The sequence below is a fragment of the Physcomitrium patens genome, chromosome 8 (assembly GCF_059467195.1).
Source record: "Physcomitrium patens ecotype Gransden chromosome 8, ASM5946719v1, whole genome shotgun sequence".
NCBI classification, from domain to species: Eukaryota; Viridiplantae; Streptophyta; class Bryopsida; order Funariales; family Funariaceae; genus Physcomitrium; species Physcomitrium patens.
The window spans coordinates 11,628,703-11,648,237 of record NC_143417.1 but is presented as its reverse complement, the minus strand read 5'-3'; the positions used below and the strand labels follow the sequence as shown (position 1 = coordinate 11,648,237).

The window sequence follows — 19,535 nt, the reverse complement described above, 5'->3', positions numbered from 1 at the left end:
AAATAAATATAAAAACAATATAAAAGTGTTTGCAAAAATGGCTAGAAACACAACCCTTCTTTGTGACAGTATATCTTTATTTGAATTAAAACCAACTTTGATAAATGTTTATTGAATATTATCGTGATTAATACAGAGCAAAACGCTCAAAAGTTGGTATATGGAGAAGGTTGCACAACATGACAGTATGAATGGGCAGGAAAGTTCAGGATTCTAGAAGATCCGCTGAGCTTCACAATCTGATTTGATGCACACTGTTGTGGCAATGCTACTCAAAAATGCTCAAATTAAAACATTACAACGTAGGTTCTAAAATAATTTTAAGCTTTGAAAGAAAAATAAAAGCCCGGATTCTAACATTTCTTACAGTAGATGCCGAAGTATACAAGAATGAATTAATTATTCCAAAAATCAATAAATATCAGACCTGTTACCCACGTACGTATTCACGTTGTTTCTGCAGACAGCATACTTGGTCAGGCAATAAAATCAAGCTCAAGTGAAAAGTGTGTGCGGAGTCTGCGAGGGAGAGCTCTGTGAAGAATCACGACAGCCAACACCTTGTACAAAAATATGTGCATCAACTTCAGTAGTGGGATCTAATCAAGCGCCTCTGTTGTTTATAATTACAGTAAGGTTTGTCAACGGGCCCGTGCAGAAAGAGCCTGAGACTTAAGAAAATATTTGATTATCGACCCTCTTATACTATACAGACTGTGTCGAATCAGTATGTGTAAGCTTCGGTTGCGGTTCACGGCGCAGAAGTTGGGGGATGAACGCATCTTCAAGTTCAACAAGGTGCCTGGGGTCATATTCGCTCATATAGCCCTCCACAATGGCAGTAATAGGGGCCGTTCTGCACAAGAGACAACGAAAGGAAATATCAGTATAGAAAAAGATGGTTTCTGCAAGCAATATTCTCGCTATTACTGAGAGTAACAATATAATTGTGATGTATCATAACTATGTGTTGACCAAGTATGATCCTAAATATATGCTACCAGTCAATACATGGTTATAATACAATTCTCAGTATAGAAACCCAGTAACAAAGGAGCTTTCGGAAGACCACGAGAAATCGACCCAAATCTGGTCACTTGTGACCACTCATCCTACTACAGAGGCTTACTTCTGAATAAGAATCTTGTACAAAGCTCGCAGGATGGGGCAAAGCTCAATGGGTCGGACTGGCTTGCCAAGCTCAGGATGCATTACGCTTAATGAGGGCTGTCGCAACAACTCATGGAATGCCTCCACTGCAGATATACCCTGGATATAAAAGACGGCCTCTTTTAAGGGACGGAACTTGCTGAAAACAAACTTTTGCAATTACAGAGACATTGCAATAACTCAAGAAAATAACCACTCCAAGGCAGCTCGCTGGATGGTTCATATGAAGATGGTAAGGAAGAATACTGCAAATTGCAATGGACAAGAAAGATAGACCTTATATACGTATATTTCATGGGAAAAAGTTCGATCAAATAAATAAGAATTTTTCTCCAACTGACCTGAATTGTACCCTTTCCGCTGAAGGTATCACCCGTCTCAATGGTAATCTCTCCTTTAGCAAGTTTTCCCCCATACCATGCATTCCGACCTTTCAAAAGCGTGACGTAAGTATCTGCAAGCAATGGACCTGCCAGCGGACCTGGGTTTTCTGCCAGCAAACGTGTGATATAAATCATCTCTGATGTTGAATGTGAAAAATACACGGCCTTGCTTGTAGCTGACTCGTTGGTCAAAGCTCCCACCATTCCTGCATATGCCAAATTTACCCGAGTCAGCACAAGAGCAACGTTTTTCTTAGTATCCCAATCTCGTACTCAGCACTAACATTACCTGTTCATTTTAAGGGCAGAACGTCATCTCCAATTCAGTGATTTAACTCTAAAGGCTAGAATGAGAAAACATTAGATGATTACATTCTCAATGCATAGAAGACTAACACAGAGGATCGTGACAGTGGCTCACCGGCACCAATGGCGTACACATTCTTAAGACCACCCATGACCTCATGTGTGACAATGTCAGGATTATCCCACACAATAAAGTGTGGCTGGCGCAGAAACTTTGCCAAGGGCTTCCGCCATTTCTCAGACCCGCAGATCCGTGCATTAGCATACTCCTTGTTGTAAACTTCAGAAGCAATGTTCGGACCTCCCAGGTACAAAACATTTTCAGAAGGCACGCCGGCTGAATCACAATTACACAATATTCAGTCCCAACCCTCATATTAATTCATACCATTTCAACCTGACAAGAGCCAGCTGGAGGACACATTTACACACACACACACAAAAACATTAAAAAAAAAAAAAAAAAAAAAAAAAAAAGAAGAAGAAGAAGAAGGTAATGAACGCTAGTGTGCCCCGCACCGTCCAGAATCAAGCAATAAAAGTTTCACATCAAAGTGCTAATTCAAAAGGTTACCTCATTAATGAGCAAAACAATTACTAAAAATCACGGAGAATGAACTCGTACACATGTAGCCTAAATAAGTAAGAGACCCCCATTAAGTAACAAATTCACTTGCTGAATACCAAAGGTTCAGTCTGTAGTTAAAAACCCCGCATCCAGTGCATGCGGAGCTGTAATTGAATAATTTCAAGTCTGTAGAAACGCACTTGTTTTAAAGGAAAACATAAACTGCTGTGAGTACCAAGCACTTTTTGTTTATGTTCCTAGCAGTGAAATGAGATGCAGGAAAAGAAAGCCGCAATGAGAGAAGTGGACTTACTCATATCCACAATCATTTGAGTAGGAGTGATGATGTGAGGGTGAGGGTCCAAGGCAGTCTCCACTCCCTTCGCCAGGGAGATGATGATGGGCATAGTGCGACGCTCCCGCCAGTATCGACCAATGTCTTTAAAAACTCGCCGAATCTCAGTGGAGGGGAGACCCGCAACCACAATATCTGCGTCCCACACGGCCTCCTGGAGGTTGGTGACCACCTTGACAGGGCACAGGGGCGTGTCTATCATGTTCACACAAAAGCCATCCCGGAGAATCTCATCGGCGTACAGAATCCGTTCCCCAAGCCGGCCCTCCACGTACTTGAGATAAGCACATTTACGAATGAGGCGACGTAGAACGTCCTCTCGAGAATTGATCACCTCGAACAGATGCTCCGCCGTTTGACGATCTACCTCCTTGCCCCCTCTTCTCCACAAGCGCAGCTGGAACAAAACACAAGAAAAGTAACTAATTCCTTCCTCAACTTGGACGAAACCAAGATAAGTTCCAATTATATGCCCAACAGAAATTGCTTGCATTCCCCTAATGCAAAATTCAATTTCCTTCCACGGTGATCAATCTCTCGGAGAACAGAATTGATTCCTTCAAAATACTGCACGTCCTTCTAAGAATGCTCCAAAAAAAAAATTGTCAAATAACTCTATCCTTGCTGAAGTATGTTTTTAGACTTAAAATTGGAGATCGAGAAAACGCACTCACCTGTATGTCATCACGGAAGGCACCATAAGTATCCTGCAGCATGGCAATGAAGACACTGCCCCAAGCTCCTGCACCAACGCCCACCATTCGCAACGGGTCACCATCTGCCTTCCCTAGCGATTCTCGAAGCTCTCGCAACCTGGCCTCGTTGTTGTGTGTCTCCTTCTCCTCCGTCTGCACGCCGTTCGCATGCCCATTTGCAACATAGGTTGCATTCCCTGATTCGTCCATCGCTGCCTACACGTAGGCCGGGCTATCAATCACTTTCTGGGCTCAGAGTGAGGCAGTTGGGTTCCAAGAGAAACTAAACTATTCGCTTACTCAGGCGCACACCAGACCCACTGCAGGATGCGCACCGGCCACATTACCTGGAAGTGCTCGAAGGATCCGAAGACGAGCCTTTGATCAAAAGTGGAGGACGCCTCAAAAATGAAAAGAAAACAACAACGACATATCCGAGCAAATTCATTCACCCTCAAAGTTAAAGGGATTCAATTCGACACCAGTTGGGTGAAGCTCATGAATGCAGTGAACCGGAACATGGGTAGTGAACACCAATGACATCATAGGTCAGTGACTTCATATAAGAAACCCTAACCTCACTTTTTAATAGATTGCTACGAGGACAATTTACTGCAAATCAATCCCAGGTGAAGTGCTGGCTTTCAAAAACTAGATATTATTCATAAAATTTGAGAGAAACAGATAACAGGAATTTGAGGAAACAATCAGCGATGACAGAGTTGCCTCTATCAGGATTCCCCTACAGTCTGCTGCAAACACTTTCGACCTGCAGCTTCAGTTAAGTGTTACAACATTAACAATTCAGATTAAGAAACAAATTTGGTCTTGTTGAAACCGTTCGACAATACCTATCCAACACACAACAACTCCCGCTTCCGAGTTTCGTTTACCTTTAACGTGTTTCTCTAAAGTTCTGGTTTCAAGAGCACGCCGTCCCAAACTCCTCGATCGTACGCAGAAGCTTACATTCTCACACTCCAACCCACCGTGAATGCAGAGACAACACCCTCTCACATTCGAACACCACTGTCCATTATAAACAATCGAGGAGATCGGTTACAGCTTCGGTTGTAACGATCAATCGACGGTCCAAGGCAAGCTTCAACTCAATCCCTCCCCCCCCCCCCCTCGCAGTTGAATTATGCACAACCCGTGATAGTAGAGAATGACTCTCAACTGCGCGAATGTCTGGAAGAAACAAGCTGTCAAAGATCAATTGCTACTACCCTACATGCACGAAGCACAACGAAAGGCCGTGATGAACTGGAGCAGGGATTGAAGGAACGGATCTACCAAGGCGGTCCAAACAGATGGGTGCGAGAGCGATAGCGCGGAGGTCCCCAAGCACTCAACACATCTGGATGAAAGGGACAAGTGACGGGATCACATGGATGAATCAGGAAAAGGAGGTTGTTGGAATTGGGCGACTATGGCTTTTCTCGTAATAAGTCGTGAAGAAAAATGGAATTGGGTTGTTGCGGAGACAAGTTGGTGATTCGTGAGGCATTCAATGCGGTGCTTGACCAGTTCAATCGATTGACTCAGCTACCGTACAGCACTGGAGAAACCAAGTCTCCGACGTCCTTTATTGCCGATGGCCAGTGCTTAATTCACGCTTTGGCGAGTTGATCAGTACCTGTGTTGAAACGTTTTGCAGCTAATGTCATTGTGGCCAGGTTCATTCACTCGTTTCTACGAGGGATGCTTTTCATTATCTACCTGTTCAAAATTATAGCACGAATTCACTTCATTAACTGGGTTGCGCGGGTGAAGACTGCGCAACGAGATCGTGAAATGCATGACATGCACGAAGTGCTAGAGTTGCGTAGACATATGTTGGGACAGCATTGAGAATATCGCAATCGGCCGCATCATTCATTTCTCGCAAATGGAGATTCATGGCATTCTTCGACCCTTGGATCTGTCGGTTTCTTACAAAGCTGCCCTATTCACAAATTGTAAAAACTAAGCCAGATTCACTGATTTTCAAAGAATATCGATGAAGGCTAACAATGAAATAAATGATTCATTAGCAATAATGTTTAGTAATGTACAAATGTTCTACTTAGAAGAAGACGGGAAAAAATGACCGATGTTTGAGCGCTTGACTGGACGCACAGCCCTGTTCCGTTTCATAGAGTCTAGAAGCTCTTTCTGAATCTCAGCAGGGAGTTCGGCCAAAACCTCCTCATCGATCTCATCTTGCCTGTACTCCCAGCTGCCAGAGGGCCTCTTTAAGACGTTCCGCTGCCAGAGATCCTTCAACTTGGGTGATGATGTTGCCTTCGCCACCAGCGAACCATGACCACCTGCACTACTTGGTGGATTCACATTCTCGGCCAAAGGTTTAGACGATGAGCGTGCTAAATGTGAGTGCACGACCCCTGATGCCTTCTCCTCAGTTTCTATTCCAAGCGCACAAGGGTTAAGTGTCGCTTCATATTTCATTCCTAAACTGATATCTACGGGGTGCGAATCAATACTGACTACGGCGCAAGTATGAGAATCTGTTTCTACTCTACAGTGTACGGAGAGATGATCTTCTACGGGTGAGCATTGTATCAAGGCTCCGTCTAAACTTGAACACGGATTTGCAATACAACCCCTTGGAATTTCGTGATCTCGAGATAATTCTAAGGAGCTCTTCTGCCGCACAGGACTACCAATGCAACCAAAAGACGGAGTACACTTTACGTCGAAATCAGGATTTGCGTCGTCATCAGAATGAAAAAGGTTTCGACAACTGGGTCGCTCCCCTGAACTGCAAGAGATTAAAGTTCCACATTCCTCATCTTTGGTAACACCATCTGAGAGGAATCCCGCCATCCCTTCAAGGTCGTCACTCGAAGGCATTCTGCACATGGTAGGGGATACTGGTGAGCTCGCAGAAAGGTTCGCCTCTGGAGATCGTGGTGGTGCTGCAAAGAAGCTTGTGATAGAGTTCACTCCCTGTCAATCAGAATCACAGTCAACTAATAATTTCGTAAAGTTCAGAGCATACTTTTGGAAAGTTGCCAATGATCTAACTTGTTCGAATAATGTATGATCGTCATAAAGTTACCGTGGGTATGGTCGATATGCCCCCTGCTCCAATAGATAAAGCCGTGACTGCCCACTCGCATTTGCTGTTGCTACTACCCTTAACAGGGGAAAGGCTTTTGTTCACAGGGCAGAAATCTCGAAGACCACGTTCAAAGAGAATGCGTGCATCGGCAAGTATCTTTTCTTTTCCGTAGCGGATGGGACATGACTTGGAAGGAAATTTCTTTCCAGGCTGGGGATTTCCTCCACGCTGCAGCCAGCTAACCACAATCACTGTTAGGGATGCTTGGGTGCAGGACTGCAAGATATAAAAAGCAGAAAGTGAATAACTTAAAGGTGACCACTGTTGGATTGTAATAGTGCAGTTCAAGTTTGCGTACCAGCTGAACAGCTGCATGGAACACAAGAAGTTTGGCTTTCCGATTATGTACTTCCAAGTCAATATCAAGCTTTTCTTGGAGTTCGTCGCACATTTCTCCAAGCCAATACATAACCTGTATTCCCAAAATCTCAGGAATTAAGGAATGCATACACGAAATTCTTTAAAAGTTCAATTCAAAGCTACTCTGGGTGTCCAACATAGGAAAAACACGAGAAATTACTCGAAACCATTAAATATTTAAGACTGTACCACGACATTCTCAAGGACATCCAGATTTTGATTTCGTATGCGTGCAGGAGATGTAGTGTGCGCGCTAGGAATTGAGAAAATCAAACTGACTAAAAAAATACGTATGAAAAAAGTCATAGAAAAACATGTAACTCACAGAAGTCATATTCGTCAGTGCTGTGCGGCCTGCAAACGTTTTACCACAACTAATGCTTTTCGGGAGAACTTTGGCTTTCACCTCGTCTCCGTTCTTACCCCGCGCAACGTCCCATAACCAATTGCTGCAAAGACAATTAGAACTTCAATTTAACTCTCAATTAACTTCCGAAACCTTCAGTGGCTCAAATGGTAACATCCAATAGAGGGTCTACAATCCCGTGATACTGTGTAACACTCAAACCTATTGCAATATATTGCAGAAGAATAAAACATACATACCCAGTATTGACACCATAAAGCTCTTGCAATTTCAGCTTTGAAAATTGAATCAGATCACCAGGTGTTTTCACACCAAGATCTTCTGTCAGAGATTTTCCAAGCTTGCCTCCTAAATGTCCACTACAGCAGTACAAGTCCAACGCATCATTAAGTGTAAGGAAGTTGCTAGCTTTTCAATAAGTGTAATAACTCCAGATATTCGAGCTATTCCTCCTGTCGTCTAAAATAACAAGTCTAGAGTTATTGTACAAAATCAGATCATTGACCAGCTAAGAGCCCCAATTTAGTATCGAGAGATTAATCAAACACAGGACGTGTTGTGTCAGGAGGCACCACATGCACAAAAGAGATACCTCTTTCAGTGCTTTAAAAAGGAAACCCTATTAAGTATCTTAGCTGCCTCACAGACAGCTACTCACATCTTTTTTAGAGGTATCGTTGCCAGCAGTGTAGGAACATAAGATGATGGTATAAGAGTTTGCTGAGCGGGCTTGTGCATACTGCTTGTGAGTTTGGCCAACATCTGCCACTCATTAAAGAGGGGAAAAAGCCACTTTTAGATCCCATCAGTCAAAATAGAACTCAAAAGTAAATAGCTCAGCCCTAGTTTTTAGCCCATTATATGTTGCACCCAATACCTTGTTGTGGCCAATACCCGCTGAGCAAGTGAATTGAGTTTCTGCCAAAACTGCAGCACGTAGCTCAGCAACGATTAGGGCCCCACATGCGAGCAGTGCATCACACCTGGGAACGTTGCTTTGACAGAGCCATTCGCCAGCTGTCATTGCATTTTCGCCATCCTGTACCGCATTGATCTCCAGTAAGAATCTATGGTCTTCTTAAAACCGTTAGTGAGTGCTTATCAAGAGCTCCATCTTCACCTAAAGTTAATTGACGCCCATCAGCTCAACCCATAACAGTGTATAGATGCAGACACAGCTTGGTACTCACTTCTTCAAGACCTAGAATGTGTGTCTTTCGGGCTTCCTCTGAAAGTGTCCCAAGGGAAGGAAGGCCCTTAATCAACCTGGCAGCTGCGGCTTCCGTGATGTCCAAATAAACCTCATCAATGGATGCCCTCTCACAAATACCTCCACGAGACAGTACTTCAACCACCTGTTTGCTACGAACCAACACTCAATACTAGAAGAAGCATTTATTCCTACTTGTTTTCCCACAAGTGATTACAAGAGATGGATAGAATATGCACTAAATTTCTAGTTTACAGCTTCAGCGGAGAATACTACATCTGTCAACATGATCCTACCTCGGTGCCAGCATCACGGTAATAATTGACGTTGGCGTGACCGTGTGCCGTCGGCACCTGCACCAGCTCTATGTCTGGGCACATCTTCTTTGCATCATCGCCTCGCATACAGCTGTGAGTCAATCAAATCCCCTAACTCAGTGACACAATCACATAAAACACCATCATAATTGCACATGGTGCAAGAGAGTTAACACGAGATTGCAATTTCAGTGCGTCAGACAGAGTGTTTTGAAATAATAGTAAAACGTTGGTGCAATCAAATTCAACAACTTGAGAGGATGGAAGGTCAAGTATACAGTAAGCAAGAGACGAGAAGAGCAAGCACCGTAAAACACCGCATTTGCGAGCTTCATAGCTGACGGCAATAAGACCCCCTCCTTTCCATGGATTGAATTGCACCACGGCTACGGGCTTCCCACGAAGCTCTGGACGTTTCCTTTGTTCTACTGCGGAATCAATCAGTTCACAAAAGATCAGTCACAGGCAACGTTGAATCACCATGACAGAAGACAATCATATGTGCATTTGGAAACTCAAAGAAGCACAAATGCGACAAGAACGAACCCTGAACGTAGAAGCAATCCAGATCAAGATGGGCAATGACTCGAGTCTCGCCCGAATCTGGTCGAGCCACCGGCATTGTAAGACTTGCCTTCCGAAGACTTCAACACCTAATCAAAAATCCAGCTCGACTCCACAACACAACCCTGCACAAACGACCCACATATTCATGTAACATTCTTCTTCTTCTCCTTCTTTGTCTCTTTTTTTCTTTTTTCTTTACTTTTTTTTCCCCCCAACTTCGAAACAAGAGATACTTGGACAGAGGGGCAAGTCAAGAGAGCAAAAGAATGACCAGAGACACTACGACATACAGGAAGAGCGACAAACCAAAGCACAATTCAAACCCAACTGCGAAAACTACCCAGAAGTGGCGCTGAATCGACAGGAGGAGCAAAATCACTCCACAATCGCGACGAGAACTCAGTGACCCCTAGAAACACCATAGTATCTCCCGCGCTGCACATGACATACGAGCTCGCAATCCACGCAATAACGTGCTCAGAAAAATTCCACCTCGTGGCTCGTCGCAGGGCCTGCATTCAAAGCCACATCACCCAACCAAAACCGAGCCGAAAAAGATTCAACAACACGCTTCAATAACTAAATTTTGAATTATATAAAAATAACGCTTTTTTATTTTTAGAAAAAATACATAAAACATTTTAAGCTATGCAACCTTTGCACACATGTGAGATTTTTTTATATATATATTAGTGAATATGACAAAATATAAGAAGATTGACAAACATCAATAACATCTAATTTCATGTCAAGTTATAAAACTAGTATTGTAATATAACGAATTTAGTAATTGCCTTTTTGTAAAAAAATTTAAATTTAAAGTGAATACAAAATGCTTGTGAGTTTCATAAAACCATGGCCAAACTTCTTCTATCCCAAACAATCACAACTAATAATTCAGATTGATTATCATAAGATGTAATTCTTCAAACTGATTTTATAACAATGAATTTACCTAAAATTTAAACGGATTGAATAAAAATGACGATACATTATGAGAATTTAACAGAGACCAGAGCAAACAAACTTCTATTGTATTAGTTTGACAGTTTACTAGAATAATTTGATCACACACTTAAACACATTCTGTTAAAACAAAGAAAACAAATAAAGTTGCAGAAGTCCATCAAATGGATGTAAAATCGTCTTCATTTATGGTTCACATCCATCCATCAACGCTTTGGTTGCTGGACTCCCTCCAACCACGTGAAGGCTCCACGTGGACCCATTCTAGTCCAGTTCAGCACATTGTAAACCCTAGCGAGCTTGCGTGGCCTTGAAGTGAAGAGAGGCTCCCATCGAGCAGCTATGGAGCTCAGAAACCGTCGCTCTTGTTTGGCTATGGGGGGAGGGAGCTGCGGACTGTGCAGAAGCCCAGGGTCGTCTCATCGGATTTTTTTTTATTGTGTGTGTATTTTTAGAAGCATGATTGTGTGCGCAGGAACTCCTTCGTTTAAATTATTAGGAATTAATGTCTTCCGACATTTTCATGAGCAGTGATCCAGGTGAGTAGCAGTATAAGGCTGCTGGCTGTGACTCTGCTGCAAAGGCTCGTCGATTCAGGGACGAGCGTATGCTAGGTTGGAAAGAACTCCATTTCGATCAAGTGATTGCCAGTTTTTGGCTGCTGTCGAGACGTGCTGGAGTTGAATTTGGAGGAGTTTATTCGGTGCGCTGCACAGCTCGTTGAGATTGTGGTTTAGACATGGATTGTGGATCGGGTTTATTAGTGATCTTGGATTGGAGTTGATTGCCTTGTGAGTTATTGACGAGTCGGATCCCGAGGTCAGGTTTATTTATAACAGGGGACGCGCTCGGGACTTCGTTACAGGTCACCAGGTTTGCTTCGTTTTTTCGGTACAGGCCCCTGGAGGCCTCCGTCGTTTGTAACCTTTTAGATCGAGGTTTTATGGAATGTCCGTGCAACATCAGAATTGTGTTTGTTTCTCATCTTATCTACTTGCATTTGCAACCCCTTTCCCCGATACAATACTTGATTGATTTAACTGGTGTAGGTAAACCTGATGACATTAAATGCCCTGAATCTTCATCTCTTGAAGGAGGAGCCGTAAAGGACGAATGTAGCGAAAAATAAATCCTGATACTACCGCAGCCCCAGCCACCAGGAAGTATTGAAATCATGCGTGAATGTATCTACTGCTTTAGCTGTAGGGGACATGGACATTCGGCTGTTACATTTTTCTCCGCTAGGCAATTGATACACTGTGGTCTGATTTGTTTCACTGGTGCGCTTTAATGTGTGACTTAAACTTGCGAATGTTAAGTGATCAAGCAGGTCTTTGTTCGAGGAAACTGTTAAATTTAACACGAGGAAGTTTTCATGGCTCAGAATGTAGAACGTAACAACCAACGGATGCGCAGGGTACACACTGGGCAGATGCAAAAAAACTGGTTTGTTCCGGACTTCTAAATGATGTAAGTGGAAGAATCTCATCTTGTTAATTTCTTTTATTTGAAGACTCTTCAATTCAGCCGAGATGTCATTCTCGTGTCATAAATAGTTGCTGTTCTGCATGAGGGCACGTGGGGTTTTTGTTGATTTGAAGCTTTTAATTGCTGCAGTTGATAATTCTACTCGTTCACTCCTGGGCAGTTCTTGTAGCTTTGAGTTTTGAGGGTTTAGAGTGTTCTGTGATTAGGGTTTGAGCAATCTGCACCTGTACTGACATGGAGAAATCCTTTTATGTCGCTCTTTCCTTGTGTGTGAGGTCATCATGGAATTTCTTCTTGGCTTCACTTTTCTCTATGTTATATGCATGATTTCTCACTGAATACTTGTTTTTTGTTTTTTGTTTTTTGTTTTTAATCTAATATCGTTTAATTGATAGGTGATAACTTCAATAACTTGCAGGGCTCGAGGTTTTCGTGCCACATTATTACCCTGTGTTGCTATTATTGCCTGAGGCGTAATTTACATATTGTAAAGATTTAGCTAATGTGTATGGTCCATGTTCTATAATGTCCGTTGATCTACCAGCGCTTGGTTTTCCAGTACCTAAAATACTTCCGCAGTAATTCTACTCCCAGCTACTCACGATGGGCGGGGATCCTGAAATGTGAAACGGCTCCATATTTCTGAACGGGTTTTCTGTTATGTACCATGAGCTATATTATTTCGAGGACTTGCTTTTTTCCTGTCGCTGCAGATTAGCGTGGAATCGTTTTGAGACTTGTATTATAAATCCTCCTTACATCAGGTGGACACAATGCAGCTTTTGCTGCTTGTAAGATCTTTCGAGTCATGTATTGCAATTGCTTGCATTACATGATGCATTTTTATAATGGATAAGTTAATAGAAGTCTGTTTGAGGATCATGCTGCTGCAATTGTCATTATCAAGTATAACGTGGGAGATTTCAGGGCTCCTTTTGTGGGTTGTGTTCGTAGATTGGCAGCTTCAACCGTGATTGATCTGGGGGTCCAAATGGTGACTTTCCGTCACTAGCTTTGTCTCTGATTATAGATGGTGAATCGGGGAGAATGTTAATACGAAGTGATAATTCAACCGCTGAACTGCTACGAATATCACCAAAAGACACGAGCACAGTAATCTATGAAGACCTGCATTAGAACGTTGACTACTTAAGACAACCAGTGTAGCATGCATCTGATAAGTTGTGACTTTGTATTTTATTGTTTATATTATAAGCTCGACTTATTCCCAGAACCGACACAGAAGATGTTTCAGCAACTGGTGCTGTGTACGACAATATCCCACGAATATCTGTTGAAGCTGTCAAAGTGCACGGACACGGTCGGTGAGTAGGCCATTCCCACAAACAGAACCACGTGTAAAGTCGAGTCAGACTTCTCCTAAGCAATGGAGTTGTTACTCTACTGTGCAGCTCCAGAATCAAGTTCTTTCGCTAGCTTAATGAAGAAAGAAATCCTTCGGTGTTGGGTGCTTCCAAAGCGAATCCCTGGAACGAAATCACACAAAAATTCGATTCTTTAACAGGAAAGGGTTCTTTTTGTCGTCAACAATTATCATGTCTACATGGTGTGCTACGGCTCCTACCCCTGTTCTACAAATAGTTGCATGTGCAATAATAAATCATGACATTCAAATCACTCGAAATTACGGAAACGGTCCAAATTGAAGTAGTGGTTACGAATCTCTCGGATGTGGCAACAGGGCCCTATTACTAGTTGGCGCACACTTGCCGCCTGTCAGCAGCGCAGTCGGATTTCTCTGTCCGAGAGGAGTCCGTTTTAAGTCCTAGTGACTCGGCATGAAAGCTGCGCCGTGTTTGTAGTGAAGAGTGTGGTAACTGAGTCCCCGCCTTTACCGTAAGGACCTCTTAAATGCCAGTTAGGAGTCTAAAGGGACATCCGTTCTAGAAATATGGAAGGCTCATTCATCAAGCGAAAATACTGTTAAAAGAAAATGCTGTGTTAGCTCCTCTGTGGCCCGTGCTCGTTGTTCGTTGTCCAGGAGCCCAGAAACATAGATAGGAGGCAGTTCACAAAGCTTCATCATCAGGATGGATCTTGCCACGTAATGGAGGAGGCGGTGAGGGCGGTGAAAACGACACCTACATGGTTTTTATTTTATTTTTTATTGAGGTTTTCACGCAACCCTGGATTGGGTGATGGATGATGATAGTCTGGTGATGAAGCCCGCGGACTCACAGAAACGATGGAGATTTGTGGAGGTGGCAATGAAGAAACATGTAGCGATTGATCCTCATTGCTAAATTTGATTTGTGTAGTTTCAGTGGGAGCAGTAGTAATGAGGGGGAGCGGTTTGGGTGTTTTGTGACGAGTTCGGGGGCCAGCTTTCTCTGCATTCAATCAAGCGGATGATCTTTGCACAAGTATGTTACGAGTTCTTCCGTTGTGGTTGTATGATGTCAAGAGGGAAAGAGAGGACGCCCGTGATGTAAGAAGATTAGACTTCCGCCCTAACCCTCTTCTGCGTTTGGTCGATTTGTTGAACGTTTGAGTGGCGGAACCTGAAAAGTCGATTGGACGTTCGTGTAATTTGGGAGCTCGTGTGGTGGTGGGATCTGTTTTGAAAGAGGAAGGAGAGAATTCATTAGGTCTGAGGTGGTAAGCGAGGATGGTGAGCTGGGTGCTGATTGATACGAGGGTGATGTGGGAGGAAGATCCGTAAGACAGATTCGATTGCTTCATGGACAATGCAAAAATCGTTTTGGCTGTGAGTGAAGTGGAGCATTTCTAAATGAAGTTTGGAGTTGCAAACACTTCCAGAAAAGGACCGGATTAAGCCAATTATTTAAGATTTATTGTTTTTCAGCTGAGTAGATGAGGCTTTCACTCTAGTGCCATTAGTTGAGTGCGAAAGTCGCTTCAGGACCATGGAGTAGGAGCGCTAAATTAAGGTGGACGTGCTGATACATTTATGAGGAGGACATCAAGGACGTCCATTCATTTGAGATTATGTGACTGCGTAGTTTTTCCAAGTTAACATTCCTAAGCAATCAGCAGTTCTTCCTTGTGTTCATACCAGGAATGCTTAGTTCGCATTTTTTCTCTGCAGTCCCAAGTCTTTGTTTTTTCTTCGTGCAATCATATAGGTGCTTCAGAGAAAAAACCCAGATTTAAAAATGATCGTGCACATCGCTTTGGTACCTAGAACATATTCCGAGAAAAGTCTGCCATTGATTATATCCGTATCCAATGGAATTTTTCTGGTTTTGCACCAAACATGTTTGTTTTAGAGTACAAGAACTAGCAGCGATTAGTCGTGACGTTAGGTAGGGATACCCATTCCGTAGCGGAAGCTCTGAAGAACTGTCTTCTACTTCTGATGTAGGCTGAAGCACCTTGTTTTTCTTTCGTTGGTCTCTGATAAGTATTTGCTTAGAATTAAGTTATTTAACTCTGTGTGCCCCTTGCATCACGCCGATGTGTCTAGATTGCGGGCAGCTGTTAACGCTTAGCAGTTGGAGCTTAACGTCGGTGGTCAAACCGTGTATACGTAGTTTTCCATGTGTTGATTTTACAGAAAGATCCTTTAGTGTTTACGACATCTTTTCGTTTCTTCCTGGTTCGGCCTTGTTCTGGTGGATTTAGAACAAAGAAAAAAGAGAAGAGAAAATCATTTGCACAGTTTATCAGGCTTGCAGTTCAAAATGTAGGACGCTGGATGATTTGTGGTAGATTATGTTCCACCCACATTTCTTTCTCATGTTGGTTTGTTTCTGAATTTGCAGAGGGGTTAGAAGATGGGTGACAACAGAGAAACTCATACGGGAAACAAGTCTGTCACGGAAGCGAGGGGTTTTGAATCCTTAATGCAAGATTCTAATCTTTCCGATGATATGCCCCCACTTCAGGTGATGGTTGATGATGATGGGGGTGTCTCGGCAGATCGCCCTCGTAATCACAAGGCAGACACACCACTGAGGGTAGCAGTTCACAATAACGACGATGGGGACGAGAATATGTCAGAGGAGGAGCAGGAGTCGTCAGAAGAGCACGTAGGAGGATATGAGCGCGAGGAAGAGGACGAGGAGGAGGGTGGAGAAAATCCTATGGAGGAGCCAGTGGTGGAAGAGCCTGACACGCTGTCAAACCTGCGTATCATCGCTCATGTCACGGATGGCATGTCAGATTCTGATACAGGGGAGCAGTTAGCTTTCCCTGAAGAGCACGATGATGACGAGAGCGACGAGGAGCATGGGGAAGCCCATGAAGATGCTCCTGAGGAGAATCACAGAGAGGACCTTGATAGAACCCGTGAAGATGTCTATTGCGTAATCAACGAAGAAACCCAGGAAGATTATGATGACAACGACGAAGTGGATCATTATGAGAAGAATGGGGAAAATCAAGCAGTGGCTTATGTATATGGTTATGAGGACTCTCGTGGAGAAACCTATGGGGATCAACAGCGTGAAGATGATACGGGCCTACAGGAATATGATCCAGGATCGAACCAACCCCTGAAAGCCGAGGAGTTGCAAGACCTCATTAATCTTGCCGAGGAGTTCGAAGGTGAGAATACTGAAGAAGGCGAAGAGCTAATCAGTATGAATGGAGCAGCGCATATGGAAGGAAATGTTCTAGAACGAGCAGCAGGTGGGGATGAAGGCAACAGTGAGCAGCAAGCTCAGAAGGACGAGACTCACTCGAAAGAGGAGTTGCGGCAAGCAGATCATTCGTATGGTATGACAATTAAGAACCATAGAGATCCTAAACTAACTAAACGGCCACTAGGAAATATTATTGGAAAGAAGAAAGCTCCTTCGTTTGTTGCACAAGGTAAATTAGCCAGACCATCTACTCCCTCTGTTTCTGGTGCTCATCCTGCATCGGATGGACCATCTGTGAGGGCATCGCGTGCTAAATTGACAGTGCCACAGCCTTTCCGTCTGGCAACGGAGAAGAGAGCGTCCTTGGGAGGACGTCCGGCGGAGACAGAAGCACCTAGGCCACGTACCTCTAGTAGCCTGGTCAGGAAGTCCCATCCAGCGTCTGCTGCGAAGACTGTCAGGAATTTTGGAGGAATCAGAGCTACTTCGACAGAGATCTCGAAGGAAGACCAGGACGCGCTTAAGACGTTGGAGAAAGATATGGAGGCGAAACTGGAGGAGGAGATGGCTGCTCTTAGTATTAAGTCCGGGAATGCGTCCGGGTTTAGCTTCAAAAGTGACGAGCGGGCAGAGAAGCGACGAGAGTTCTACTCCAAATTGGAAGAAAAGATGAAAGCCAAGGAAGAAGAGAAAAGTCAGATTCAGGCCAAGAGCCAAGAAGAGCTGGAAAATAAAATGAAGCAATTGCGAAAGAGTCTTACTTTCAAGGCTACTCCCTTGCCAAGCTTTTATCAAGAATCAGGGCCACCGAAAGCAGAAGTGAAGAAAATTCCCCCAACTCGGCCGAAGTCTCCTAAACTCACCTCTGCAAGGAGAGGCAGCCTGATGGGAGATCATGAAGGCTCAAAATCTCCAGTGGCGAGGATCAAGAGCGACTTAAGAGATCGCGCATTATTTCTGCATCAAAAACCTGCTGATTTAGCCGACGAAAAAAAGCCAGTCAATATCAAGAAGCCAGTGACTAAAGTTCCGTCCACGGACAAAGGTGCAATACGTCCCAAGGCCAATGGTAGTGCCGAAAAAGAAGCAAAAGCGAAAGCAGCTAGTGTTCTGCCTTCTCCCCGAAAAACGCCCACCTCGGTGATTTCAGAGCCTCGGACAAACAGGGCTGAGGGACAGGTACAGAGAGTTGATAGAGGGAGGAGGACAGATCTTAGGAGGTCTCTACAGAATGGCGTAACTTCAACTGATCGTGTTAAGAGTTCTGATAGAGTTGAAAATAGAAACTCTAAACCGTCTGGAAGAGTAGAGAAGGTGGACTCTAAGGATGGGATCAAGAATTCACTACCAAGGCGTTCAAAACCTAATGGGCCTACAACATCTGGTTCAGGATTATCCAAACGTGACATAGGGGAAGCTGAGCCTGTGAAGCTTGTATTTACTACACCAAGCAAGGATGATCTGATGAGTTTGGAAGCCGAACCTCTTAAGATTGCGATTGTTGAACCAACCGAGGACGAGCTGACACCAGTTGTTCTAGATGTGGCAGTTACATAGCGTGAGCGAGAGCGAGGGAATGTACTGTTGTGAAGCTTCTGTATAAGTTGTGATATTAGTGTTATATACTTCGAGAGTCTATAAAGTAAAGTAGGGAAGCTGCATTTTTGCAAGTAGTGAACTCATTGTTAATACCGCAATGAATTTCTGAACTGCTGGTAGCTCTTGTTGAATTGACTGAGAAATGCAGATGTTCTTGCTGTGGTGAATGAATCAGTGCTTTCGATAGAGATGAGATCTAATCCTAAGAGTTCTCATCACAATCTTGTAACATATGAAGTGTACAAGTGAGCGCACATGTGCATTTTTTATTATTATTAACAACTCCGGATTTGTAATCAAGTACAAATGCTGAATAATGCTACCTTTAATGAGTTTCCCAGCTTTTGGGAACTACTGTATGCTGATAAACACTTTTTCTTTCTTTTATCAGATTAATAAATACTACTTTAATTTTACATATTTTCATACAAAAATTACAAGCTTAAAACATTTATATATTTCATTCATCAATAATCCAGTTTTATGAAAAATGTATGTATTTGATTCTTGCAACATAAACATAAAAAAAGAAATGTTTGTTTTAATTGTGGCTTTGTTATTTTGTACGCAAACTAAATTTCTATGGTACTCACTTTATTTTTTTGCATCACATAATGTGATTTCTTTCAAAATGCATATGTAAATATATTTTCTTTTCTTTTCTTTTTAAATAAGAATTTTATAGCAAGGAATTTTGTAATAACATGAAGAGATTATTATTTTAAATAATATATATGTATATTAGAAAGTTTTAAATACTTCTAATATAATTCTTATAACTTTTGGAAACCTTCTTTTAGTAAAACCATTATTTAAAAAAAAATTATAGTACCAAAAAAATAAAATGAGGACCAAATAAGTTTCATTTTATATACTAGTTATCCAAAAACAATTATCACCTTAGAATCTAAAATAATAATTTAAATTAACACTTTATTTAGAAAAAAATTCATAAATTCATATATAATAATATTACAATAAAATTTGAAATTATTTGTATTTTTTCATCACAACATTTGATTATATATTTTTATTAGACTTTAATTGTTACAAAAGAATTTAATTTTTTAATGAATAGAAAATTTCATAATAAGAGATTTTAAAAAGAAATGTGAAAGCTTGAAAATTATAATATATCATAAATAAATATAATAATTTTAAAAAATCTATCTTTGTAAAAAGTTAAGGAGAATGATAAAGCGACCCAAATTAAAATAACCCACTCTATCTTAAGCATCATTGCACCTTTAAAGCCCCATCCCTATTCCTAGCCGTTTCTTGTTTCCAACAATTGTTAGGGATGGGGGCAAGGGCCTAGGAATATTGGGAATGGGAGCAACAACTAGAAATAGGGCATGTAGGTCAATTTAGTAAAAATTTGGGTAGTTGTATCATTTCCCAAAGATAAAATTTAAGTTATTATAATTTGATTTAAGTATAAAATATTTAACTCTTTTAGATTATAGAACAAGGGAAAACAAGGGAGAGA

At 42.3% G+C, this 19,535-nt stretch overlaps 3 protein-coding genes across 14 annotated transcripts; 1 reads left to right on the top strand and 2 right to left on the bottom strand.

The window, feature by feature from the left end:
- Positions 1 to 533: 533 nt before the first annotated feature.
- Positions 534 to 3,687, bottom strand: LOC112285846 (putative glycerol-3-phosphate dehydrogenase [NAD(+)] 2, cytosolic). Its single transcript, XM_024527120.3, has 6 exons — positions 3,457 to 3,687; positions 2,741 to 3,179; positions 1,975 to 2,196; positions 1,512 to 1,759; positions 1,130 to 1,269; positions 534 to 856 (listed from the first exon to the last, which is right to left on the bottom strand). Exons 1-6 carry the CDS (start codon positions 3,685 to 3,687, stop codon positions 706 to 708), a joined length of 1,431 nt encoding a protein of 476 aa, XP_024382888.1. The 3' UTR covers positions 534 to 705.
- Positions 3,638 to 9,944, bottom strand: LOC112285845 (DNA polymerase eta). 5 transcript variants are annotated; one of them, XM_024527119.3, is made up of 14 exons: positions 9,766 to 9,944; positions 9,405 to 9,547; positions 9,166 to 9,286; positions 8,838 to 8,949; positions 8,522 to 8,686; positions 8,209 to 8,370; positions 7,990 to 8,093; positions 7,571 to 7,690; positions 7,290 to 7,413; positions 6,903 to 7,016; positions 6,542 to 6,772; positions 5,571 to 6,429; positions 5,117 to 5,199; positions 3,638 to 3,693 (listed from the first exon to the last, which is right to left on the bottom strand). In XM_024527119.3, the coding sequence occupies exons 2-13, from the start codon at positions 9,478 to 9,480 to the stop codon at positions 5,192 to 5,194; spliced, it is 2,196 nt and encodes a 731-aa protein (XP_024382887.1). In that variant the 5' UTR covers positions 9,481 to 9,547; positions 9,766 to 9,944; the 3' UTR covers positions 3,638 to 3,693; positions 5,117 to 5,191. The 5 variants fall into 5 exon arrangements, with proteins under 5 accessions (XP_024382887.1, XP_024382885.1, XP_090108711.1 ...); XM_024527117.3 differs by lacking the exons at positions 3,638 to 3,693; positions 5,117 to 5,199 and having other exon boundaries at positions 5,481 to 6,429; XM_090252585.1 differs by lacking the exons at positions 3,638 to 3,693; positions 5,117 to 5,199 and having other exon boundaries at positions 5,481 to 6,334.
- Positions 9,945 to 10,712: 768 nt separating this feature from the next.
- LOC112285732 (uncharacterized) lies at positions 10,713 to 18,177 on the top strand. 8 transcript variants are annotated; one of them, XM_024526807.3, is made up of 4 exons: positions 10,713 to 11,861; positions 12,834 to 13,204; positions 14,159 to 14,263; positions 15,626 to 18,177. In XM_024526807.3, the coding sequence occupies exon 4, from the start codon at positions 15,638 to 15,640 to the stop codon at positions 18,002 to 18,004; it is 2,367 nt and encodes a 788-aa protein (XP_024382575.1). In that variant the 5' UTR covers positions 10,713 to 11,861; positions 12,834 to 13,204; positions 14,159 to 14,263; positions 15,626 to 15,637; the 3' UTR covers positions 18,005 to 18,177. The 8 variants fall into 8 exon arrangements, with proteins under 8 accessions (XP_024382575.1, XP_024382574.1, XP_024382571.1 ...); XM_024526806.3 differs by having other exon boundaries at positions 12,298 to 13,204; XM_024526803.3 differs by having other exon boundaries at positions 10,713 to 13,204.
- Positions 18,178 to 19,535: the final 1,358 nt, after the last annotated feature.